Source organism: Panthera onca, chromosome C2, assembly GCF_046562875.1.
Source record: "Panthera onca isolate mPanOnc1 chromosome C2, mPanOnc1 haplotype 2, whole genome shotgun sequence".
NCBI classification, from domain to species: domain Eukaryota; kingdom Metazoa; phylum Chordata; class Mammalia; order Carnivora; family Felidae; genus Panthera; species Panthera onca.
Genome location: NC_138347.1, coordinates 45,764,745 through 45,792,491, shown reverse-complemented (window position 1 = coordinate 45,792,491; position 27,747 = coordinate 45,764,745). Strand labels below are relative to the sequence as shown.

Genomic DNA, 27,747 nt, shown 5'->3' with positions numbered 1-27,747 from the left:
ACAGATATCTTAGATTTATTTTGTACAAAACCTATCCCATTCCTCCTCTGGAATTCCTGTCCTTTGCAAAGGGTACCGCCGTTCTTCTCATGACTCAAGGCAGAGATCAAGGAGTCATGTGGATCTCTCTCTCTGCCTTGATACTCAAAAGTAACTTAAGTTGTTCTGATTCTACTACCTTCATGTATTCCAAATCTGCTCCATTTTAAATTCTCCCAATGATTTACTCCCCATTTTGATAACAGCCTCCTAACTGGTCTCCTTGCCTTTCATTCCCTTCTCCAATCATCTCCCACAGCCCATGCAAAGCATTCTTGACTGTGGGGCTGTGATCCCATCCTCCCATATCTGAAATTCTGCAGGAGCCTGGCTCCCAGTCCCCACATTTGGCTGTGTCCAGATTTTTGCTCTGGCCACAACAAAACACTTGTGCTCTTTCAGCTGGACGAGCTGAGCCCCTCAAGAGCAGCAACTGTTTCTTTTTCCCATAGGTTTCCAGCATCCAGCACAATGCCTTGTCAAGTCAAAAAATAGTTTCAATGGTCACATATGTGATCTATGAAAACTATTTTATGGGCAGCTTGAGAAAACCTATATTAACCTTTATCTTCATAAACATGTCTTTTGTGAGTAGTTTTGTTTTATAGGTGTTTTCTGATTCCTTAGTTAAGGACTGACAAGGAAGCAGAAGCATATGGGGTACTTTGTCTAAAAGACTAATTGAGGTTTGTTGTTTTAGGATATGAAGGGGTGATGATTAACTAGAAAGAATTTTGTAACAGTTTGGTTTATGATAGTTGTAGGCTGTCATCCTGTGGAGAAGAATTATACAAGGTTAAACCCTTATTTAAAAATGCAAGAAGAAAATTAAAATAAAGTGAAAAAATATGAAAATGACTGCAGTAACAATTTCCATGCAGAGGTAGAAGGAATTAGATTCTGTCAGAATTTATTATCTAAAACCTGGCTGGTTATTCTAAACAGACTGTACTGGTTCCTTGTCATCGACACTGCAATTTTTAGCAGCCTAGAATCAACATAAGGCTCAGTTGGGGCACGTAGCAGACTGTTCTGTTCTTGCTGAATCTGATGAGTTTTCCAATTGTGTTGACAGTTTCTGAATCAAAGCAGGAAAAGGTGCACCTTTTATTAAACCAGGCAAACAAGAAGTAGACAGTCAATATGAAGATGCTGAGACATCCCTGAACAATACCATTGAACAAGGACCGCTCGGGCTATGCAGGGAATCACATTTTGTGTTATAAAACTGCTGAGTATCTCCAAAAAGAAGCACACTGAATTTAGTTATTCATACTTTCTTTTAAAAGAAACTGTCTCAAAATTTTAGTCTACTGAAATGTATACTAGTAAATGGAATGTGAAGTGATTTTATTTTTATCTTCCCTCTAAATATTCATCATCGCTTTGTGGAAAACCTATAATTTCAGGTAAAAGGGGGAAGGTGAAGCAAAGGGTCCCAGTATACACTCACTTTTTGTGATAATGATTACTTATACATATTAGGATATTTGAACTTGTAATACAATAATACTGAAAACTGGTAATCTATTTTCCTAATATGCAATATAAAGGTTGGATCTACATGGGAGAGAAAAAAAAGAAGGGAAGAAGTGGTCATAAGTAAATAACATTTATAATCTTATACTTATTTTGTTATTCAATATTTTTCAACATCTAGGATTTAAAATTCAGTGAAAGGCAGTCAAGACACAAATTAAATTCAGGGTACAGTAAGAAAAAAGGGGGATAGTGTGGGGAATGAATAAGGTACAGGCAGAAACAATTTTTTTTTTCAGAGGCTCATTTGTAATTTGTAGATCATTAGGGCGTGGAAACTGAAGATTTCCTCGTTTTAACTTCAAGATGAAAAGTTTCTTAAAAGTCTACCCTTAAGGCAGTTCTCAAATCTCACTTTTTGGAACTCACCATAGAATGTCAAGGACATATAAAATGCATAGAGTGTTTGTCCTCAGTAGGTTACCACCTTTTGGACTGTTGAATGAGTGGACAAAATGGGGAACGGTATGAACCGTACGACTTTGCAAGGTGAAAGGTTGTTGATGGTAAGACTTGTCATCTGGAAAAGCTTTTACCCCTAACAGTAGAAAGTCATGCTTGTTAAGACAGATAACTAACACTTTATATGTAACACTGCTTCAGTGAGTAAGTCATGGAAAGAGCATTAGTGAAGGTGTCACTTGTACTGCATCAAAGTCCAAAACTGTCACTAACAAACTCAGTAGTTGGGCAAGTCTCTGTCTCCTCATTAAGGAAGAGGAGAGAACTGGATTTAGTACTTGCAAGAGTACCTTTTAGCTCAAAAAGCTGTTTCTAGAGTCACTGAAATTGCAGTCTTAATCTGCAGGACCTTTGGTAACATCTCTGCATCTTGAGTTTTTGTAACCTCTATGTCTAGATTTGGCCTTCATTGAATGGTCTGTTTCCCAGAGAATTCCAAATGCAAATGCAGGGAGACAAAAATCTGGACAGGGCCAGAGTCTCTCCTGATAAACTAAGACTGAGAAGCTATGGAAAAATAGTTTATGAGTACAAAGAAAAGGGAGATTTTAAAATGTCCTCTTTGTAAATGCTCCAAAGACAGCAAAAGATGGAACAAAATTTGTAAGAGCTAAAGATTGTAAATATATTTCAATATATAAATATATCGAAGGTATAATTAATTTTTTATGAAAACATTACTGGCATGTATACATTCTTCAGCTTTGTGGTTGTTTGGTTAAAAAAGTTTCCCTTGGAAATTACACCGAGGTAGTAGTATATTAGTTATTGGTTTCCTCTACTTAGAACTTTACCTTTGAATTATTTACAATGGTGATTAATTGCCTTTCATAATATCCCCTATTACTCTTGCCTCTGTAGCAGACATGCCTTATGCTAGTGTAATTAGTATGAATTTAATTAAAATGTTGCTATTTTCTATGTACCAATAGAAGGAATTATTGAAAAATTGAGAAAAGGAAGGCCATTTTGACAATTGCCTTGGTAGAGTACATATTCAAAGAAATGCAAAAATTCCCTCGGTAATATGGAAAAGTTGAAATAATGGGAATGGGCCTTTAGCAATTTCCTGTATCTTCCACAGATCATTACACAAGAACCATTATGTAATAAAGAAGAGTTTGGAAAATCTAATCAGAGACAAAAATTGGAAATGACTGGACTCTTCGACTCATAAAACCATACTGCATTTCTAGGTAAGTGGATTCTACACATCCACCATTCTTGGCTGAAACACTGATTTATAATTGAAAAGGTTATAGAATTATGAGGACAAACAAGAAATATGGTAAAAGGTTATTTTCTTCCTTCATAAATTTTGAAAAAAAGGAATCAATTCAGACAAGGTCAAAAGGTTCTTTTCAACCATATCACCTATAAAAGGAAAACCCTGAAGATAAACTCCAATTTTGTTTCTTCAGGTAAGTTTCCGAAAGCAATCTAAAGCAAAACTCATTATTACATAAAAACGTTTGAAAACTGAAGGGAACAAAACCCCACAGAAACACTGAGACAGCATTATGTTTCCTTGTAAGCTTTCAAATGAGATGATCCCTGATACTGGTTATCTTTCTGGGAAACTGAACTAGCTTAGTAGCATATGCCTAAATGATACCATACCCAGGAGACATTAGGGTTTCAAATTGCTTCAAGGAGACTTTTTTTTTTTTTTTTTTTTTTTTTTTTTTTTTTTTACGGCATTATGTCAAGGGAAAACTAAAAACAAAACCAAACCCGACCCAAGACTCTGGTCTTGTGTTCAGATCATTAGTTTGAGCCAAGTCGCCTCTCATTTCTGTGGCGTTAGTTCTCCTCCCTACATATTAGCTCTGTGGGGATTTGGTTATTTGTTTCCTGCTGTTCATGTTTTGCTTCCATTTTCTTCTGTTAAGCACATTACACAGTGTAAGTGTTGGGAGAACTGCAGTGCCCTTGGTGTCATCTTTGGAACTTGCATAGCTCCTAGCATTACATTGTACTTCCACTGTATAATAAACAACAATTATTTTGAACTTGAATGAAAATAACATAAAAATTATCCAGCAGTATCATAAAAAAAAGCTAGAAAACAGTAAGGAGCTGTGCACCTTCAATGTACCTGTGACACGTTTCTGCTAGTAGGCTAAATTTGTCCATCATTAGAATTTGATTTTAAGCTACTGCTGTATATATTTTCAAGAAATGTTATAAAAATGGTACATTTCATAAATTTTTAATATCAAAACCCAGAACACTGCAGAAAAGATTTATAATTCCAAACAACAGTGAGTCAATCTGCATTCTTTTGCTAACAGAAAACAATGAAAACACTTCTTGTATGACAGAGTGGTATACATAATTAAAGATGCTTTGATTTCGTTATGTAGAACTTCTGTGGTATAGAGATTTCTTTGAAAATTAGACTTGCACAGTATAGCTTGGGGGCAACTTGGTGGCTCAGTCAGTTGGGTGTCCAACTTGATTTCAGCTCAGGTCACCACCTCACAGTTCATGAGATTGAGCCCTGTGTTGGGCTCTGCGCTGACAGCATGGAACATGCTTGGGATTCTCTCTCTCCCTCTCTCTGCCCCTCCCCTGCTTGCTTGTGTACATGCTCTCCCTCTCAAAATAAATAAATAAACATAAAAAAAAAAAAAAACCCATGCCCTTTGGAGTAAGCAGGGGGCTTGAACTTCAGTTCTACCAATGCTAGTAACCTTGGGTAGGTTATTTAAACTTTCTAGAAAGCTTTAGTTATCTCACCTAGAAATGGGAATAATAATAGGATTTATTTTAGATAGTTATTTTCAAGATTAAATGAGCCATAATCTAAAATACTTTCTTAGAAATGCAAGCTATGTTTATTACATTTCATTAATTAAATACCTTCTATGTACCTGGTGTTTTACAGACATTATCTCTAATTCTTTTGAATCCTGCAGTTGAGTATTCTGAATACTGTTACAGACAGTATCTCAAAAAGCTTAAAACCACTTTCCTAAGATAACACAGCCAGTGAACTGTGGAGCTGGGATTTGAACCCAGATCTTTCCAGACTAAAACAGTGATTCTTCACTGGCTGTGATTTGTGTGCCCCATCTCTGACTGGAGACATTTTTGGTTATCATGTCTGGGAAGGTGGTACTGACATCTGGTGATTAGAGGCTGAGGACACTGCAAAACATCCTACAATGCACAAGGCAGTCCCCACAACAAAGAACTACTCAGCCCAACAGTCAATATGTCAACAGTTCTGAGGTTGAAGAACCTTGCTCCAAAGCTCTCATGATCTTGCCAATATACCAGCTCCCTCACTAGAATACAATGATGCACAATGTTAATGTTTTTAGTGCCCTTTGATAATACAATAAACAAAGTTGCTTTTGAAAACTATGTATACCAAAAAGGACAAAACAGTCTATCTCTGGAGGTACAACTACTTTCCTTTGGGGACCTCCTCTCTCACTGGGTGTGATTATGTGGAAATTTCCAATCACAGTGCTCCACCCACCTCTAAAGGCACAGGCTGGTACATAAAGCTAGCTTGGCCAATCACAGCATCAATTTCCTTGGCATGGTTTTGGCTCAGGTTTGGGAAGGACCCTGACAGAGCCAACCAGGAGTTGTCTCTGGGATTGGTGTATGAATTTTCACAGAGGAAAAATGTTTCATTCTGCTGAGGAGTCCTGAGCCCCAGAGTGTAAAGAATACGAGAAAGAGGACCTTTGCAGTAGGAGAAAATGAGGTCCGTTGACCTAGGGAAGCATTAAAAATCCTACACGGTCCTTGGGATTCAGCACTATTAAACCTTCTTAGTCTCATGAATGAAAAAAAATTTTTTTTTTTTTTTTACTTAAGTTAGTTTGGGTTGAGTTTTTGTCATTTAAAATCAAAAGAATGCTGAAAAATAGAGTTTGCATACTTTTTTGGTATATTAAAAAAAAAGAAAACCGTTCCATTCACACAGTGTTGTTTCTAATAAAAAAGAAGGCAGTATGATGACTACACTTGAGGAACGCACATTCTATTTGGGGACAGGGCTGAGATTTACAAATGTCAGAACTTCACTTCCTCATCTACATAGTGGCCTCCTTGAGAGCAGGAACTGGGTTTTCTAGTTCTCCATCCCCATACCACATGCACACCTGGGCCCAGTGACTGGCACATGTTTAATAAGTAACTACTGAATAGCTAAGCAGATGGCATCTGCTGTAATGTTTGTTAGGCCTTTTATGGACTAATCTTGTATACTCTGTTTTTTCTCAGTTCCTTTCCCTAATGTACAGTACCACTGACCTTTGGGAAACTCATTATATTATTCAGTAAAACAGATTCTACAAACTCAGAATTGCTCATTGTAATAAAATTTGCCAGGGTCTACAGAATAGAGGGACTATTTTATAAAAATGATCTGAAATTTCCTAAACTCATTTAAAATCGTAAAACATGTTAACATTCCATATTTAACTAAGCCCATAGCTTAGTTAAACTAACCAAAATGTAGTAAAAACATAAAATATTCAAACAGAACATAGTTGGATTTTTATTGTCTAAAATATTACTTTCTTTATTTAAAATGCACCTTGGCAAACATAAGACTACACTTTGACCAAACAAATGAGAAATGCAGAACAAATAGAGAATAACCAACCAGTATTTGGAGAGGAGCAGGTGGGGAAGTTTTGATTAAGCTATTTCTGCTTCCAAACAGAAATCCTGGTTATAGGATCTGTCACAGATATGCTGACTTCCAATATGTTACGCTAAACAGAATTTCAAATCTTTACAGCAGCAGCAAAAAATAGTCACAAGATACATAAAGGATTTTAGCTCTTACCGCTTTCCCCTGGTCTTGTATTGATCTGAGGACCTCAAGAGTTTGAATCCTTCCCCCACCCACAACTTCTTGTTCTCCTCCTATTTTTAGATTCTTGCTTGAATACTCCTTGGTAGCCACTCAAAGACTTTGAAAATTGCCCGCTTAGTTCCTATCTGGTCCTCAAAAAGCAGCCAAGCTCTGGGTGAAGGGAACATTCAGGTTCAGCCTTGTGCTCTGGGCACTGGCAATCGTGAACAAAGGAGAATGGCCTTAATGTCAGGAGTCTATTACTGGCTGCAGCAGCTTCTCCTGGTTCCAGGTATACTCTTTGTGGCCAAATGAGGTTTAATAGACAGAATCATTCTCTAAATGGTCATCTTGGCCACAGGTAATCAATACACATGGCCAGAATGGCTGGGCAAGCTATTGGGCAAGCTCCAGGAAGGGAAGGGTTGACAACAGAGTTTGGAACTCTCTGGGCAACAATTAAGAACGGTTTACATGGTAGTCTATGTTGGAAATTACTTATTTGGACATTTTCCCCTCAGAGGCTACTCTCCTAAAAAGTCTGTTTTGTGGTATGGCATCTTAAATTTATATCTACTCTGTTCTGTGGAAGTCCTATCTCATTCTTGGCACCCTACAGAGTTTCAGGAATGTCCTAAACCTCAGAAAAGAACAATTGGAATCATTCTTTTGCTGAGACAAGTATGATAATTTCTTCAGAGATTATGAAAATCATAACTTATTATTGCTGAAAGGGATATTAAAAATCTAACCCAGTCTTTTTATTATATTTATTGGTCATGAAGCTGAGGCACTTTGAAAATTAAGTGACTTTCATGGTTAAATTATGGTCTACATAATAGATATGGTTACTAAATTGGTGGCACAGTCACTTCAGCCGTTAGATGATAACCCAGGGGGCAGGAAAAATAATGGAACTTCTCTTTATGTTTATTTATCTCATCTGATATAATAAAGATTATTTATAAATATTTAATAAGAATGGCTAATTATGACTTTTATGACCACATAGAAATGACTTCTATGAATGTATGTGGCAATATACATGTTGTATTCAAAATCAGTGCCCTAGAATTTTTTATCCTCTTTTCATGTTTTTCCCCAGAAACAGTGGTTATCATGTTAGATACTATATCTTTTACTTATGTACTTTGTTTACAGTGTATCTCCCTTCTGCTGGAATGTAAGTTCCATGAGGCAAGACATCACCAGCCCTACATGGAGAGCTCTTTGGACTGTAAACCAAACTACCAAGAAAAGAAGCAGTTATTTCTTCTTCTCTTTTCCTTGCCCATGACTTATTCTAGAAGTTTATGAGCATGTGTTCTAATATTACCATTAAGTCACTTACTATAGGATTCTAAGGAAATCATGTTGCTTCTGGATGCCTCAGTTTCATAAGCAAGTTGGACTTGGGTTGGACTAGATAATCTTTTTGGTCCCTTCCAGGTATAACATTTGTTCTCTGTTCTATTTCTAGTTCCTAGAACAAAGAAAGCACCCAATAAATGTTTTTAAAGGAATAAATGAATATATTACTGGTACATAATGTGCAAACAAATACACGTATGTCAGCTGTGAATGCTCAAGAACTTTTTACCAGTGAGAATACATTATTTGTAATGTTTGGAGCCCTATCAGTTCAGCAGTTTTTGTTTGAAGCATGCTAGGGGGACTGGTTAAGGGTTAAATGGGGTACTAATGAAAGAGGGTACTTGAAGTGAGGGCTCTTCTGTTCAGTGAAGACTGTAATTCATCAGGAAAGGATTTTTTTATTCTAGAGATTTGTTTGAATGGCCTATTTTAGTCATGAGAAAGTAGGACAAGTAGGCAAGCATTATTTTGGGCTTAGAGTAGAGTAGGAACTATGGTGACTGAATCCAGGGCTTCCATTACCTTGGATAACAGGTTAAAAAAATGATTTCCTTTGGGGATCATAGGGGGCAAATTTCTGCTTCTGAGATTCATTTTTTTTTAAGTTTATTTATTTATTTTGAAAGAGAGAGAGAGAACAAGCAGGGGAAGGGCAGAGAGAGACGGAGACAGAGGATCCAAAGCAGGCTCTATGCTGACAGCAGACAGCCTGACATAGGGCTCAAACTCATGAACTGGGAGATCATGACCTGAGCTGAAGTCAGACTCTTAACTGACTGAGACACCCAGGTGTCCTTGATATTCAATTTTAAGAAGAACTGCGGAGGAGGTCACAAGTTGCCCCAAACAAGGTCCAGCAGCAGAGAAGAGCAATGACATCCTTTGAATAAAATTCCCAGAAGAATAGTAGACTCTAGCCTGGCCTGGATCCCAAAGTCTAAGTTTTGGGAGTAGAGCAGATATTGCTTGTTATGGCACACTCTATACCTCAGGGAAGATGTTCTGCAGGGCCTAGTCACATGGGCTCTTTTCATGATGTGCTTTGGAGGACAATGACTGAACAGTGTGTATGACCTGTTCTAGACCTGCTGCCATGTAGGGTTCTAGACCTGTCATTCTTCAGAGTCGGTAGGCCCCCATAGGACTGAGCAGGACTCAGCTTCAAAAGTAACACTCTATGGCAGGGAGAAATAATAGCCATGGTGAGCTAATCAAAATGAAGTTTTCTCTATTCCTGGTATTAAAACTTTCTTTGTTGCTGGGTGAGTCCTTTAGATACTTGGACAACTTGAATTTGGGATGGAGTAATGGGGTCTGATGTACGGAGGGACTGCCCAAGCAATTGACTAGAAAAAACAAAAGAGATGTGAAAACTGTTTTACTGAGTGTGTTTAGAGATTTTCTACAGTTACATGGTCTTTTTTTCCTTTTTTTTTAAACCTGTGAACATTCAGGATCACATTAGAGGTGATTTTCCATTAGTATTGTTTCAGAAACCATTAGATACTTTGGCAAGTGAGTGGACAAAGTCCAAGTTCTGAGATGGAAACGTGTGAAATTAACATATATTTTCAGTTCTGACAGTACACTTATTTGCATTGTCAGGGTACTTACATTCTCTGATTACTGTGTTTATCTCTTAGGAGGTCACAGAGAACTCTCCTGCTGTATAATATTATTAATCACCCAGGTAATCTTTATAGGTCAAATAGAAACAAAAGAAATTGCATAAAGGGTCACATATCTCAAAAGAACAATATCAAATGTCATATTGATAATACTCTGCCTGAAAGAATTTGCTCTTTTTCTTCTAAAATATCTAGTTTAAATTAATTTCCTCTTTACAGTGGCGCATTGCACTGCCTTAAGGAAGAAAGGAAAGGTAAACATTATTCTTTGTTTTTTGTTACTTGTAGATCAAGACAGTTGCATTAGCACAGTCATACTGCATTAAAGCAATGAGTGTAGAAGTCTCAGATGTAAGATGTGGACCAGGTACTCACATGACAAAGCCCATCAGCTGGCCCCTATGACACCCAGGACAGCTCAGAGTGAAAGGTTACTTAGCTTCTCAAACTCAGCCACAGACCCTGAACAGCTCTCAGGAAGATAAAGGCTAATCTGAGGGCAAAAGCATATTTGCTCCTCAGGGCTAATGTGTTTATATTTAAAAAATAAGTTTAACTATTGGGGCACTTACATCTTGATTAGACATTTCCCAATAAGGTCTCTCTCCGTAGGACATGACCTCCCACATGACAATGCCATAGCTCCATGCGTCACTTGCCGAGGAGAACTTTCTATAGGCAATAGCTTCTGGGGCTGTCCACCTTATCGGAATTTTCCCACCCTGGAAAACAAATTGGAGATTTCTCAGCTGGCTCACAAGTATACTAAAAAACCAAGTGGCAGTCCAATTAAATAGATTTTGTTAGAAAGATCTAAATACTGCATGATAGCATTGGCATTTTAAATAAAAGTAAGAGAACCAGAATAATGTTAAATGTCAGAAATATCTTTCCTATAATAATTATTCAGTGAAAACAACTTTAATGGGAAATAAGTCACACTTCAGAAATACTTTATTTCATTCATTAGAGAAAATTTATTTTCACTTTAGATTCACACAATTAAACTCACTATCATGCCATTTGAAGAAAGTTCTGGATTATAGAACGTTAACACCAAATATCGTTCAGCATTCATTAAACACTGTATTACATGTATAAATAATAATGATAATACGTTCTAACTTAATTGAAGATAAACAGTTAAATACAGAACGGAGACATTCTCTGTAATTCAATGTTTATCAGAACTTTCTCTTTCCTTTTTATCTATGATTATGTTTACTTCAAATTAAGAAATCCTTTAACATCATACAAGAGCACCTGAGAAGGATAATCTTTCTTTATGATACTTTAGGCTAGTTTATATTCTTGTTCTTCGGTGTTCAAGTTAACATTTGAACATGTTAAAGAGATAAAATTGCATGAATTTAATCTATATTGTTCAGGTATTAAAGTCGACTAATGTGTTATACTTATTTTTTTATCAACATTTATTACATTTTATCTCTCGAAACACTCTATAAATCCCTTTTTACTGTAATGACAAGAATAAAACAATTCATCCGTTTGAGTTACAATCTGAAATCTTTGCAGCGCGGAACAGCAAGCTGAGCGGAGGAGGGCGCCCTTGACGCCACTAGATGGCGGAAGAGAACGAGCTGCGCCCAGACCGCGGAGATTGCTTCTGCTGGCAACATAAATTTTTAAGTCAGAACGCACCTCGATGGAATTGTTTCATCATTATCAGCATTTCCAGGATCACATCATCTGATCCCCCACTGCGTTCAGAGTCTAATGTTAGGGTGAGTAGGGGTGGGAGGCAATAGTGGGTGCATTCATTGGCCCTTAGGGAAGTTAGGTCGAACATTTTTAAAGGTGAAGCCATTAATCGAGTAATCTAAACACTACTTTTTTTTTTTTTTTTTTAGTAATCTAAGCACTTACTCGAAAAGAGATTCATCCGAGAGGGGGAATAATTAGGTTTACAAGGCAAATGAGAGCATTAACGGAATCCTCATTTTAAAGACCTGTAGCAAGGAAATGTTGAAGGAACCTTGGGGATAATACCTTGAATTCAATCCCCTGATTTTACAGGTGAGCAGACTGAGCCCAGGGTTTAGAGATTTAGAGATTCCTCTCAACATTATTAAATACATAATGTCTACTAATGTTATCATAGTAGTATTACGGGGTATCAATATAAAGATGTAAATACTTCAGCATGGGGAAAAAGTTGGACCAAACTAATTTTAGTATTGTAACACTGAACATCTGCAAGCATATATCATAGTAGTATAACGGAAGGAAGCCAGAGCCTGAAACCTTCGGTGTTCACACTTACTGGCCTTTCCAAATGAAGGCCAGGAAATTAAATTTACAAAGTTGGTGACAGTAGTTGAAGAGGGTGATGGGCAGAGGAAGCGAGTTTTAAGAGGAGGATTCATTTCTAAACCCAAAGTAGAGTTGCCAGATAAAATATAGGCCCCACTGTTACATCTGAATATCAGGTAAATAACAAATACTTTTTCTTTCTTCTTTTCTTAGTCTAAGCATGTCCCCACATTGTGTGTGTGTGTGTGTGTGTGTGTGTGTGTGTGTGTGTGTAACTATGTCCAAGTATTTCATGAGACATTTATACTAAAAAAAAAAAAATCATGGTTTATCTGCAATTCAAATTGGACTGGGTATCCTATATATTTATTTACTAAACCGTGCAACCCTACCACAGAACATTAAAAAAAAAATTCAGAAATGGAAGTACTGTAAATGATCCAACACATAAAATAGTATTCTGAAAAAACACCTTGTGGTCTGTACTTCATGAGGGGACCAAGGACACTCTGACTTGTATTTGTGCACCAGTACTCCAGCAGCCTTTGTTTTATGGCATGTTTGTGGCTAAAGTCCCTGGGTCTCATGGCTCTGAATTTCAAAGCCACTTAAGTCAGGCTCAGGCTTGTTTCGAATATGAAGCCACATTTCCAGAGAATAAAGACCAAATCTGTAGAGCTAACTTCAGAACAGATGCAAGAGCAGCAGTCTCATTTGAAATTTCTCATTCTGGATCTTTCTTTGTCTTTCTGGCAAAAAAATACATAGAAATCTGCTGGCCCTACTAAATCTTTGTGAGTTCTATTAAGACAGGCCAATAAAAAAAGTAGTTAATGGTTATTTTAGGTGCATTCACTTATTATTATTATTTTTAATGTTTATATTTGAAACAGAAAGAGACAGAGTATGAGCTGGGGAGGGTCAGAGAGAGAGGGAGACACAGAATCTGAAGCAGGCTCCAGGATCTGAGCCATCAGCATAGAGCCCAATGTGAAGCTCAAACCCACAAACTGTAAGATCATGACCTGAGCTGAAGTAGAATGCCCAACCAACTGAGCCACCCAGACACCCCTAGGTGCATTAACTTAAATGACATCTCATGTAAGTGAATCACATATAAATTTATATTTTGCATAAGCTGATATCACATATAAATGATAACTTTATCCCTTTCCTAAGAGTTTGTTTTTTTTCTCAAGGAGAAGATATTACAGAATGCTTGATTAATAGCATTGCTATCTGTTATGAACTGAATTGTGTTTCCTCAAAATTCACATTCTGAAGCCCTAAACCCCAATGTGGCTGTATTTGGTGATAGGGCCTGTTAAGAGGTAATCAAAGTTCAATGAGGTCGTAAGGGTGGGCCCTACTTCAGTATGATTGCTGTCCTTATAAGAAGATGAAGAGATGCCAGATGTGTGCAGGCACAGGGGAAAGGCCATCGGAGGACACAGCAAGAATTTGTCCATCTACAAGCCAAGGAGAGAGACCTCAGGAGAAGCCACACCTGCCAACACTTAGATTTTGGATGTCCAGCCTCCAGAGCTGTGAAAAATAAGTTTTTGTCGCCTGAGCCATCCAGCCCCTGGTATTTTGTTATGGCATCCCTAGCAGACCAATACACTATCCCTATTAAAAACCAAAAATGTTTATCTAAGATAAACAACATTGCAAAATGGACAGCAAATCTTTATTTCAAATTCTATTCCAAATGTCATCTTGAAATGGGAAGTGTGAGCTAGAATAAATCTGGAAGATGAAATATCATCACAGAAGTTTTAACGTAGGAGATATAATTCTAATTAATAAAAACACATGGTAACATGAACCTGACAGTATGCACAAATTTCAGTAATTCTGAGCATATATGAGATGGAGATAAGGAAGCATTCAGATCTTTTTTTTTTTTCTAGTGGCAAGATACAGACTGAATATAGTTGATCTCTAAGTGCAAGATAAAGCTGAAAGGAAGAGGTCCTTAAGAGTAGCACATGGACTCTATCCCCTTTCCTACCTTAGAGGACACACAGAAGCTTAGTTCTCCCCCTCCACCTTTTTTTTTTAAATTGAGTGGACCAACAAACATTTGTGGTTTAATCCCAGCTACTTATTTTTTTCCCATGATCTTGAATCATAGACAGAGGTAATGCACTATGTTACTTTTTTCTCAAAGCATTAACCACCAGATGTTTGTTTCAGGTTTCAGGAATGAACAAATAGTACTTTAGATTTGAAATCACAATCATTGGAACATTACATATTGCTTTACCATATGTTTATGAGGGGGAAAAAAAGTTACCAGTGATGCTAATCAAAATGATTGAATGTAACTCAAAAGACTTCTTATTTCCTAGTACCTGCCTTATCCAGCAAGCTTAATCACTTAGGGAACAAAGGAGAAACAAGAAGTAAGCAAACCGGATCTGGTTCACTATGGAAGGGGTTGTTAGCAAACCTTTTCTCTGCTTTAAAAGTCATATTCAGAGCTTAGTGTCTAAAGAGGGGTTATAGCAGGAAAAGTGCTGAAGAAGCAACCAGTAACCTTGTATACCTGTAAACCCCATACCTCCTGAGAGGAATTGCATTATAACTGTATTTAACATCTGAGGTTTAGAACCCAATCCTCTAATCTTCAGTGGAGGAGACAATCAATTGAAATATAGTGAGGTTACAAAGGCTTAATACTGAAACCAAATAGAAAACTTCTACTGAGAAACAAGAATACTTAAGACTCTCTCCATTTCTCATTCACTGGATTTGATGGTTATCTTAAAGGCAAATGGTTAGAATAGACAACGACCAGCCTGCAGATGTTTTTTTTTTTAAATTTTCTTAATCTATCTCTGTAGTACCCACACTTTAATGAGTGTCAGAATTAAAACATATATACAATGCTTACAGATTAAGAAATTTCCAACAACAATTTTAAGTATTTCTCTTTATGGGCTGCACATTCTAAGTGAGATGAAACTCTTCTACAGTCCATTGTGTGACTTCGGGCAAGTCTTAACTCTGAGTCTTATATTTCAGATCTGCAAAATGAGGGGATTTGAATTAATGATCATAAACTCGTAAATTACAGTGCGTTTTAATGATTTGCCTACAGTTTCTTGGCTACTGTTAAATTGTAAGTAGACAGGCCGTATGAGTTGGTACCTAGTCCACATAAACAGATAGCCTGATGACACACAGTACAGGAGACAAACACACTCTTGAGTCACATCCCAGGCCGATAATTAATGGTCACAGTGATCATCCTTACTCATACGGAAGAGTTTAAATAACTTAATCACTTTTAGTTTAAGAAGGTAACAGTATGAAAATACATATTAGAAAGGTATGAAAATAGGACACTGACTTTTTTCCCTTTTTGTTTTTTACTTTTAATGGGTTAAAATACTCTTAATGAGCAACCACTGGTTATTTGGAAAACTCATTATGCGAATGCTTACTGATGTCAGATGAAAGGGGCATTAATTTGTTTACTGAAAGATCATTTTACATTAAAATGTCTTGTCAGTGGGATTATCTGTGGCAAAGGTGGTCTGGTTTGGGGAATAATGGTGGAGGAATCGGCACTCTGGGGTGTTCTGCTTTAATTCAATATGGTGTCCTGGGAAGTCATAGCAAATTGCAGAAAGATCTCTCACACACTAGTTTACAGAAAATCCTCTCTTGGGGGATATTCTCCTTTCTCTTAAGAATTACTGATCTTGAGAAGTGACTCTATCTCTGAACATCTCTTTCTAGTTTGTATTCCCCAACCAACAAATGATATTGTGTACAGCTACATTATATTGTGAAATTTCTAAAAACTACATCCCACACCCTCACGGAGTGATGTATACTTCCCTCCTTCATTGAGGTTTACTGACCTGTGGCAACTCTGCTGTTGTGTGGAGCTTTATCTTTTTCTGAAATATGGGGATAATATTTGCCCTTCCTTGAAGACTGAGGGCTATAATGGAATGAATTCATCTGTAGTCACAAAGGAGAGATCTACTTACATTTTGGTTTCTAGATAACATTTGTGAAGTAGATTAAATGAGATAGTACTCATGAAGCACCCGACATATAGTAGGCACTCGGGACACGTTTGTCTCCTTAATTTAGGTACTTAAAAATCTCTTTTTTTGGACCTGCATGTTAGGCCATGTCAGCATCCCAGTTCTCTCATCTGGAGTCACCAGCCCACCGCCTGCAGTGCTAGGCTCAAGGGTGAGCTTCTCAAACAAAAGCTTTTAGGAGCCAGAGGCAACACATAAATTGTTGGTAGACAAGCTCTGACCCAGTCCTTGTGATTCAGACATGCCTTGTCCAGTTTGAGGAAATCTGTCTATCTTGGTCCAGGGAGTTCTGTCTATGCCTACCTTCCTGCCACTGCACAACCGGTGTCCTTCCAAAACTGAGACATCTCTCATTCATCTTATTCTTTCATGGGTATAATTCTGTGGTTAAATGTTGGCAGCCAGATTTCTGCCTACAGCTGGATCTTCCTGATCATACTTTCTGGATTTCTTGCCTTTTGCTGAGTATTTCTCTTCTCTTTGTGGGGTGTGACACAATGGTTAAGATACAAACCTTTTGTCTTCACAAATGCACACATGGAATCACACACACACACACATACACACGATTTTGCATCAGTATCATGTGATTTATACATGCCAGGTTGAGACACTCTTGCTGTAAGCAGAAGACCTTTTTTTGCATGGTATTTTAAAAATTAAGGCACTGACTGGTTCTTAATAACCAATTTTTATAGAATGATAAGTGCTGCGGAAATTTATAGTAAATAGCATTGTTTTAGGCCATAAACATGAAACAACTATTTTTATACTTTACATAAGACAAAGACTTCCTAACAGTTTCTTGTACCAGGCTTTCACTCCCTGTGCCAAGGGCCTTTGTGTGGGTATTCGCTGAGGTCTCAAGGTCTTGGATTTTACTGAATCTAAAGGTGACCAACTGTTTGGCCTTGAGCTGAAGTGGGCTTGCAGTTAGGTTTTCTGTGGCTAAGTTTTGTTTTTGTTTTCTTTTTCCCCCTATTGTCTCTAAATGCCTTTAGACAGGGTGTTGCCACTTCAGAGCACGACCATTCCACTCCACCATCTCACTAAGCCTTCCTCAGATGCACTTGCCTCATTTCCATTATCCTCCTGGCTTCTGTAGGCATTGCTCTCCCCATCTCTCACTTGAACTTCAACCCGACCTCCCTCTTCTGATTATGAAAAGAACGATGATCTACTTTTGAAATTTACTTAGACCATATTTTTCATAAAGAATAGGACCAGATGAGAAATTATTTCAAATAAACATGAATAGCTAACTCACCAGCTTTGTTTTCTACTCTGTAAAAAAAAAAATCCTAACTATAGAAAGACGTTCTCGTTCTCCTTTTCCCCACATTATCTACCTGGAACTACACTACATTTTTATTCATTGTCTAAATGCATAAACAGCTCAGTGAATGCTAATTTTTTTGTTCCCGTAATAAAACAGTGCTTATTGTGCTATTCAAAGCCTCAGAAATTAGAATCCTTTTCACCTGCTTCCTCCTAAATTTCTCCTGAAAATAATTCACTGGCACCTATTTCTCAGTACTCTCTTTCGATGAGAACATAGGTGCTACATCATTAAGTGAATAACACTGTTATGGGGGACATCTGTTAAATTAGATTTTCTATGCCATCCTATAAGGCAGATAAAGTAGGACACAATGTTACTGTAATGTGCTAGAATTAAACACATGCTTTATTATGAGAATTGCCATTGTGTCTGAGTGTAGATAACTTAAATACCATTGACAGTATAGGTAATTTTTTTCAACACAACCTATCGTTCATTATGGTTTTGGGAATATACCGTATGGTAAGGTCCCAAGGGGATAGTGGATACTAACAGAGTTAAAAATCCTATCCCTACTCTTGCTGGAGAGTAGTAGTCGATATCTTTTCTTTCCATCCCTCTCCTTTTATTTTTCCTTTTAATCAAGCTGTACAGAAGACTAATTCCCACTCTGCTACCTCCCCAGTGTATTTTGACAAAGTTTCTTAAGCTTCTCACATATAGTTTTATGGCAAAGATCTATGGATATTAACACAAAAGTAATAGGTCTAAAAAGTGTACTGCATAAATCATAAGGGTGAGTAAAAGATTATTTTTGACCATTACTATTGAGATATTTATACATTAAATGCTAATATAATATGTCAAATAATACAATTCTTCATGTTTATAACACAAGTGTCTACAAAGCATTTTTATCTGAATGGCCTCAAATTAATGTATACTTTGCTTTCTTATCAGGTTGCCCTGTGAGAATAATACTAATGACAAGCAGTAATTAGCGCTTATGCCATCCATGATCCAATGCTATTTATTTGGGGAAAAATTCATATCCTGTCCTTAGGAAAAGAGACTACATAAAATGAAATATGTTTATTTTTATACTAGTATTATTTGCTAACCCTATTTGAAAACCCTATTCAAAAAGGACAGAGAAAGTGTATAGGACTCTAGAGCATACACAGTGGTGACCGTCATAAGTAAGGGGTGCTTACTTTGGAAGCAGAATGTGCAACATAGGAAGAGAAAGTGACAGTGGAGCCGAATGTATGACTTCTGATCCCTCTTTTTTTTCCCCACTAATTCACTGTGTGATCTTGGACAAGTTACAGATTCTCTGTCAATTGAGGGGGTTGGACTGTGTGATCTTGCAGCTCCAGTGAAGGTTTAATATTCTATGATTTGTTAATATGCTAAAACTCTAGTTAGAGTTAATACGCTGATACTCTAGTTAGAAGGAACAACCTCCACTTCTGTCTAAGGAAACGTAGACAAAAAGGGTTAGTGCTGAGCTCCGTTGCTTCCCGCATCATTAGTATGCCCACAGGCACTTTATACATTAAATCAGAGTCTTCCTGACAGACCCACAGTGTTCTGACTGAACATATATGAGAAGCAGGTCTTCTCTTGCAGCTGTCGCATGAAGTATTGTGATACATCAGATCAGAGTGGCGCTGTGACCTCAAATTACCCATTGTCAGAAAGGCTAGCTCTGAGTGTAAGCCAAGGCGGGGAGACAAGATGACATGATGACATCTTTAGAGGCAGTCTGTTTGGAACCAAACACTGCACAAGTGAGGGCAAAATCTTCCGAAAGACTGAGGAAGCATTACTTTATGGAAAGGATGGGGCTGAGGGACTTATATTCAAAGGTGGGTAAGAACTTGAGAAAAGTCTGGAAGTACCTGGAGCTGGAAATACCAAAAAATGCTTGTACAAATAAATCTATCTAGAAAGCAGACTTTGGCTGAAATAATTATTAAAATGCTAGTATTCTGAATAAGTTTTAACTCTGCGATAGACTGATTACAATTTACCACAATTTATATAGATTTCTTACACCCTCAGAATTTTAGTTGAGGAAATCTACACAGTCAACCCTTTGTTCATTCCATTATTCCAACATGAAATGTTGCCTTGTCAACTTTTTCTTTAGCTCCTATTTTGCTCCTCTTATGCCTGCCTGTAACACCCACTGTCTGTGTTACATACCTTCTATGTACTATTATCTGGCTCTTTAAAATGTGGATGTAATGTTTTCTCAGAAAGGTTATAAAAATCTTGGAGGGTCTTTTATTCTTCTTTGTAATCTACTTTAGAGTATTTAGCATGGTGCTATGATTATAATAGAATTTAATGATTATTGGCTGAGGGGTTGACTGGATGAGATGAATTAGGCAAATGATGTAAAATGAAAAGTACAGTCTCAGAACCATACTGTATAAGTGGAATTCAAATTTTGCTTTTTTAGTTCCTTCTTAGTCATCATTATGAACTTGGTTAATGATAAGGAAAAGATGAAAGGAAAATTTCCCAATCTGAATTTTCAGTTCATAGAGAGCCTCACCCAGAAAGGCACTGAAGGTCACTGGTGGCTTTCACTTACTCATTCATTCATTCTCTTATTCTTTGGTCATTTTTTGTTTGTTTGTTTTAAACACATCTCACATGCCAGGTGCTTGAGTCACAAAGACATTCTCCTTGTCCTCAGGGAGATCATTTTACAGTAGGAGACACATCGACATAAACAAATAATGGAAGCACAGAGGGTAAGGGCTCTAACGGAAGTCTGTACTAGATTCATTTGACAGCAAAAAAGGAGGGTCAGCTGTTTGGGATGGCTATGAGGAGAAGCAGAAAGGTGACATAACAGAGGTAAGTTTTAGGTAGAGTTTAAAAGGAAAGTAGGAGTTTGACTAGTAAGACAAAGAAGCCAGGACATCTCTTCAGAGAGAACAGAGTTCACAGGCACAGCATTTTATAATTTGCTATGCATATGTCACTATTTCTTCATGCAAAATTATATACAATTGGTTTGATTGATTTTTTTTCTTTGTTTTCACTCTAATTTTGTTGTGGCTGAAAGATCTGAATCATGTGGTAAAAAGTGGTGTAAATAAGGTCTTTTAATGTTTTAAGTATAAAGGGATGACAGGGATCCTAAATCTCTTTTTTGACCTTTTCTACTAAGTGTCTAATAAAAAAATTAAATTCCTTTTATTTCTGGCAGAATCACCTGCAGTGTGTACGATCATGTATCATACCAAGCAGGTTGAAAGGTCTAATTTTACTTGCATAACATATTCACAGTTTTATAGAAGATTTTCCCAGTGAATAAATTTTGGAGAAGCAATGCTTGTAAAATAAGCTTCCAGCTTGTTTTGCTCAGGCTTAAGTATACCACTTGGGTTCTGAAGCCTTGTTCATTGTGGACAGCAGAGGGCTCTGGAGGAGATCTCTGGAATGCTGAATGACAGAATCTGGATGTATTTGGCTGCAGGTAGAATGAAGAAAGAAACTATACCATCTTCAAATATCACAAGCCAATGGCAAAGTTTTAAATGAAAGAGGGCCTATCTAATAGTGGGGTGGGGTCTTTTAAGAGATCAACCTGTATTTCTATGCTTTGAAGGTTTCCTGGCTCTTTCTTATTTCACTTTGTACCTTCTTCTCGATTTGTTCTTTTCCTTTTGTTCTCTACTGTTCTGTTTTCTTTCACTCTGTTCTTGCTAATAAATGTTTGTTGTTTGTATAGAATATAAGTTCCCTCAGGCAGGGATTTTGTTTGCTTGGTTCCTTTCTGTTTTATCAGAGCTTAGAAATGAGTCTGAGCATAATAGGTACTCAGTTAATGTCAGTTATAGGAATATTGGAAACGTAGCATAAGATCATGACAGTATTTATTGTTTAATGGATGATAATGATACATAGTAAGTGATGCTATGAAATGTGATAGATGCCATGGTAGGGGAGGTCAGAAAATGCTTCTAAGAGGAAATGATGTCTAGGCTTGGACCTTAGGGAAGATTGGAGTTAGACCAATAAAAGAGGTGTGAGAAAGGAGATCAGGGATGGAGTAGGAAAGACTGGTCTAGGTAGAAAGAACAGGTACAAAAGAGAAATCATAACAGATTTAGAGGTACTGACAGAAGTTGCAACTGGAGAATAGAGTGTGAGGTGAGGGAGTGGGGAGAGACAGAGGCTAGAGAAGCAAGCAGCAGGCAGAATCATGAAGGGCTTCCTAATGCATTTAAAGAATTTGGACCTTTTCTCATGGCAGTGGAAAACCACTGAAAAGCTTCAAGCAATAGGGTGACAAAACCAAGGGTTTTGCTGCTTTTTTAGATCACGTTGGCTGCATTGTGGATTGCTGATGGGGGCTTAGGGAACAAATAGAGGGAAGAGTAGAAGCAGGAAAATCTTGCCATGTCTAGGGAGTTAGTAACATTATTTAATAATTCTGTAATAGTCACACATGACAGCACATTTTAATACATTAAAAACACTTATTTCAATTCCTCTGATTAGATAGTTGCCTTATTCCAGAGGAGAATGCGATGACATTTACTCTGTTTAACACGTCTAAATGGAGAATTCAATCAATCATGTAAACAAAGTTAAAGGAGGAATAGTCCCAAACACTAATTTTGGAAAATTCTCTTCTCAAGGACTCTCATGTGCTGTCGAAGCATTGTTTACATACATTTTACATTTATATATTAGAACAAATCCCCTAAGGACCTGTTAGTTAGAAAGATTTCTTATAATATTTAAAATTAATAATTCCATGTTAAAAAACAATTAATCTTTTACCTTCTCCCACTTAGTCCATAACAATTTTTGTGTGATTTATTTATGAAATTTATAGTTTAAGTAGTTTACCTAACAGGGAAGAAGGACAAGTGTTCAACTTTTTTTTCTTTCTTGCTTTCTCACATATATATGTGAAGTGGGTAGAAGAAAGAAAATTCATTCAGAAAGGTTGTTTTTCACTGTTGTCATTTATGAAATTCTATAGGATCAATTTTTAGTTGTTTATCCCCCTCTGAAAACAAATTTGCTCAGGGAAAAGGACTTCGTATGGGCTCAATATTACACTGCAGAGAATTCAACCCAAGGTCAAGTTGCTGAAGCAATTCAAGGAATCAAAAACAGCAGTTATGCTTACCATAAGCTTCATCCATTATTTAAGCACAAAAGGAGATAATTTATTTAATTTTGTTTTTGACATGGTGCTTTTCATCTATACCTTGAGTCTAATATTTATATTTTGTTTTTTTTGTTTTTTTTTTTTTAGTTCACTGGTGATTTTAAAGCCAGTGTTGGCTGGAAAGCTTTATGTAATGTGCAAGTTGCTATGCATTCAGTTCTGCTTGTCATATTATTGCTCTAAGTAAAACATCTTTCACAGCATTAAACTTGTTCTCATATCTTGCTGGTAAACAAAACTGAACTTAAAGCAGAGCCCAGAGAATTCAGGAAGAAAAAAAAAATAGGTCTAGTTGTAGAAAAATACCTGAGATGTTAAACCCAATATACTTTTTAAAAAATAGCATTCTAATTTGCAGGAAACTTCCTTTCATTTGAGGAAGGCTATATTTATATTTTTCATTTGAAACATGAGTTTGGTCATCTCCAGTTAGTCTTGGGTAGACATTTGCTAGCAGTCCACAACCAGAACCATTTGGCCCAGTTTTACATTATTGACAGGCTCTTCCCAAATGGCTTTTTTCTGGAATCTAGAGGAAGTTGCATGTCAGCGTTGTAGTGCATTAGTGTTGCTGTCAGCAATGCTTCCCCAGGGCTGTCTGCTTTCTGCCTGACTTCAGCCACTGCTGTCAATCTTTCAGTTTCACGTACCCTCAAATGGTCCCACCCTCCCTTGCCTATATCTCTTAGCAAAGAAAGATGAACTTTCTTAATTTAAGGAGAATGAGACATATTTAGTACAGTGAGTCCCTGTGTTGTTGATGATACAATGGGGATAATAGCCTAAATGTATTAGACTTGGATTTACTTATTTAGGATTTTTGTTTGTTTGTTTGAAGAGGAAAACCTAGACATTTTAATAGTTCGCTCTTTTAAATGAAGTTCACTCTAAAATAATGTGATTCAGTCAACCCATGGGAGTTGAAGCCAGAATGACTTGCATGCCACCTTCTAAAAGTATAACCATTGGGATCACAATGGTTGGGACGACAACGAGAAGGAAAATAGTGACTAGCTTTCTGTATCCATAATAGGACAGAAAATGCTAAAAATTATAATTATTAGGCCATTATAATAAGAACTATATTACATTTAAAATAAATGGAAAAAAAAAACCTACTTTGAAAAGTTTCTCTCTTTTATACTTATAAGTCAGGGTTCTTATGGTTTAAATTTTTGCTGAAACATGCTGCAACTTGGAAGCATCATATCTCTAAGAAAATTCAAAACTCCACACTTTTATCTCTTTTCTAGATGCTCATCTACTTTGACCAGATGTTTACTTTCCAGAAGTATTATGGAATTCAAACATTGCACCCATCTTTTTAATAAAACTTTCTCCTTCTGTCCAATGGGAACTTCCAGTAAGGAATAAAAAAAAAATCCTCATTAGTATTTCCCTTGTACCAAATCACTTCAGCAGTAAAGGAGAAAAAGTTCTTCCTCTATTCTAATACATTGATCTTCACAAAGGTTGAAAGATAATAAAATGTCTGATAAAAATGCATAGCTTTGACCCTTAAAATCTGTGTAAGTGAAAGGGGAGTGAACATTTCTGAATGCTAAAATCTGTACTACAATCATATTTTCTTGGCAGGCTGATTTAAAGAGCTCTATGTGACAGTCAAGTTATACTAGCCTTGACAGTACAACTGGGTGAAAGAGATTCAGATCTGTTTTTATATTTAATTGGAGTGTAAGGGTCAGACTGTCAGAGCAGGATACTTTTGCCAGTTGTCAGAGGCTACTTTGGAGAACACTAAATTAGAAATGCAGATACCTGACATTATTTTCAACCTGGCACCCAATTTATAAATTTGGGGAAATGGCTACATACCTGTATACATTATTTCTATCATCTATGGTTTAAGGAATTGATTGCATTACACTTGATGGGGGGTGGAAAGGAAGAAGGAAGGGATTACAGGTGAATGTGAGTGTCAAATAAGTACAACCCATACTGCACAACAGTCCAGAAGGTAGGTAACCATTATTGGACAAATTTATAGAGTAATATTAAATTAAAATGAAAATGTGTACATCTATGTACACATACATATATATTCCATGATCATGAGAAATATGTTCAAGTGGAGATATGTTAGAGTAGACTATCAAAACCAATAAGTTATACAATGTTTGTATTTGTTGCTAGTCTGAAATACATATTGAATATCAGAGATAAGTGCTTAGTACATTTTGCTGAAAGAACACAGTATTCTAATTCAGGAAAGTTAGTAATTAAAAGACTCGTCTGGCCATTTAATCTGACTCCCTGCCCCCACAGTCCTCTAATCTCTCCAAGAAGGAATACCTAGCTATCACTGGTACATTAAGCTCTTTCTTATGCTCAGGGGCTGCTACTCCTCCTAGACAGGGAGCCCCTCACAGTGTAAGACTCAAAACTGAATAAGCCTTGTGGGTGTCCTCCTTGTTCTTTAGGTCCTGCTTGCTTATTTGAGATCAACCCCTGTCCAGTTCTCACACGTAGATATTTGCCCTGCTCCTATCTAGTGTATAGATCTCATCAGAATAAAGTGATACTAGAATTTTTGATTGTGAGATCCATAAACTTTGGCATAGAATGTTTGCCTTCTTGGACTACCATTCACTATCTGCTACCCAATGCTCTGGATACTGTGCCTCGCCCACCAACAGGAAAACCCTTTTCTTCATCTTCTGACACAACCCACCTGCTTCCTGGTCTTTGTCCTGTGATGTAGCCTAACATTCTACTCCTTTCTAGTGGCTTTTCCATTCTTCTTCCTGCTGTATCAGGACTATCCTGCTCTTGTCTACCACTGATGGAATGCTGGCTCTGAATACCCACATCTTTTCAGAATTATATATCTAAAAATCCAATGGTTGTAGTTGGCTTATAACATTCAGTACTGAATATTTTGTGATATTGAAGGAAATTTTATAAATAATGTACCTATATATGTGTACATCATAAATGTGTGTTGTGTATGTGTATATTTCTTCTTCCTCTATACCCTACACCCTAGATGTTGTCGTATCTTAAAAAGGAGATGGCTCATTCCTAGTGGGCTTGACTTTTGATTCTGTTCATATGAGTTAAAGTTGACTTCCTAAAAGTCACACAAACATTAAGGAACGTGTCAGTTTACATTAGCCTCATCTGCCTCTTGGACCAGGCTGCCATCCCTGAGCTCTGACTGGGCACTTGCCTTGGGAATGCCAAGTTCACCTGCACTCATTCAGGTTCATTAGCTATGGGCTCAGAATTTGTCACTTCCATCATTTCTGGACTTGATCTACCACACTGCTGAATGTGAAAGTTGGCATATCATGTGGTCATTAAGGTGCCAGTCCATTAAACTTGGAAACAAGGGGGAATTAACTCACAATTCCACAAACACTGGCCACTGGGAAACCAGAGATGGGAGGGAGTTGCACAGAGAAATCCCTCTTTCTCCCTTTTTCCCCATAAATGATTTCAAAGCATGTTTTCTCTATACAGCCCATTTGGAGAAGTTCTGCATGGTTATTGGACACATCTCTCAACTACTGTGTTTTTGTGGCCCATGTAAAGCAGGAGCAAGTACCACTAGGTTGTGATATTGCTTTACCTTCTTCCATTTTTCCTTAGTCTAGATGCCCTGCTTTTGTACATCCCAAAGAAAGCTTCATCATTTTGAATTCCTTTCTGAGGCTCTGTTTTCTAGGGAACCTGGGCTAACACAGTTGTCACAGAATCAATATTTCTGCCACCCTTGAAAATTCAGCGTATTTATTCTAGTCATATGCAAGTTTAGAAAAAAATATATTTAGTTAAATGCTTATCTGAACACATGTTATAGAAAATTGTTGCATAAGAGAAATAGAAGCAAAAAGAAATTACTTTCCATATGTTTTCTAGACATTTTTTGGTCTTTCTCTGAGGCACAGTTTATTCTTCTAGGCCTTGTGTTCTTGCTGAGCTCAGTTGGACTTGGAAGTGCATATCAGGATCTTTTTTGTGTGTCCTATATTCTCTATTTATTATCTTGGGGCAGTAAAACATAGAGGTTAAGAGCAAGGCTCTTAGGTCACACTGCTTAGATCCAAATCCTGCCTCTGCTATTTAGGAGCTCTGGGCCTTTTGGCAAACTTCCTTACCTCGCCATACCTCAATTTCCTCACCTGTAAAGTGGAGATAATCTTAGTATCTTATGGGACTGTGTTGTGGATTAAAGAAGAGAACGTATCTAAAATGCTTGCAACAGTGCTTAGCTCATATAAGAGTGATAATTAGTATTATTTCTTTTATATTTAGTCTCTGTGCTAAAATCGTAGAATATACTCAGGAAAAAAATGTCTGTCATTTCAAAATGGGAAACGATGTGCTACCCCTGTTCTATATTTATCTCCACCTAGAGGAATGGCATCATTGTGTTTGTTGCTAATTGTAAGAATCCACTGGGAGGAGGGGGGATAAAACGGTTCTCCCGTGGAACACCCTGAAGCCTAGGCTCTCAGAACCTACTTTCCTATATACACATGGATGTTCTCCTCCACAGTGACTAATGTTTCTTTTTTGGACACCACGTATGTCAGAATTCTGGGAATTTGATCCTGTTTGACAACCAACCATGGCATTTTCCTCATTCGCTGTGTAATGCTAGGTCACTGAAACTTTTTAACTCACTCTGCGTATCTGTAAATGGAAGATAATAATTCCTCACAGACTTATTTACTTATCATGAAGCACTTATTGTCAGCCACTAGGCTAGGACCTGTGGACACAAAGATAAATAAGGCATAGATCCTGTACTCAGCTTACTTATTACGAATAAAAACAGTTGCCACCAGTTTTAGACAAAGAAAATAGAGGTCAGAAAAGGCATGAAAACTGTCCAGGGCAACATGGCCAACGAAAGTGCCACATCTAAGAATTGGATACAGGCCTCTGCCCTCAAATCAGTGCTTTTCCTATGATATAATAATACTGCTCTACTTTTGTCAAAATTCAATAAAGTATTGTGGATAAAGTATTCTATAAATGTAAAGAGCTTTATGTATTAATTATATAGTGTTATTATCTTG

General features: G+C 37.1%; 1 protein-coding gene across 6 annotated transcripts in view; it reads right to left on the bottom strand.

Annotated features, from left to right (window-relative positions):
* EPHA6 (EPH receptor A6) overlaps positions 1-27,747 on the bottom strand; it is an 865,677-nt gene that overhangs the window by 19,731 nt on the left and 818,199 nt on the right. For all 6 annotated transcript variants that reach the window (XM_060640206.3, XM_060640200.3, XM_060640202.3 and 3 more), the window contains one exon: positions 10,440-10,589. In XM_060640206.3, the coding sequence (XP_060496189.3) occupies positions 10,440-10,589 (150 nt within the window). The remainder of the gene's footprint in view (positions 1-10,439; positions 10,590-27,747) is intronic.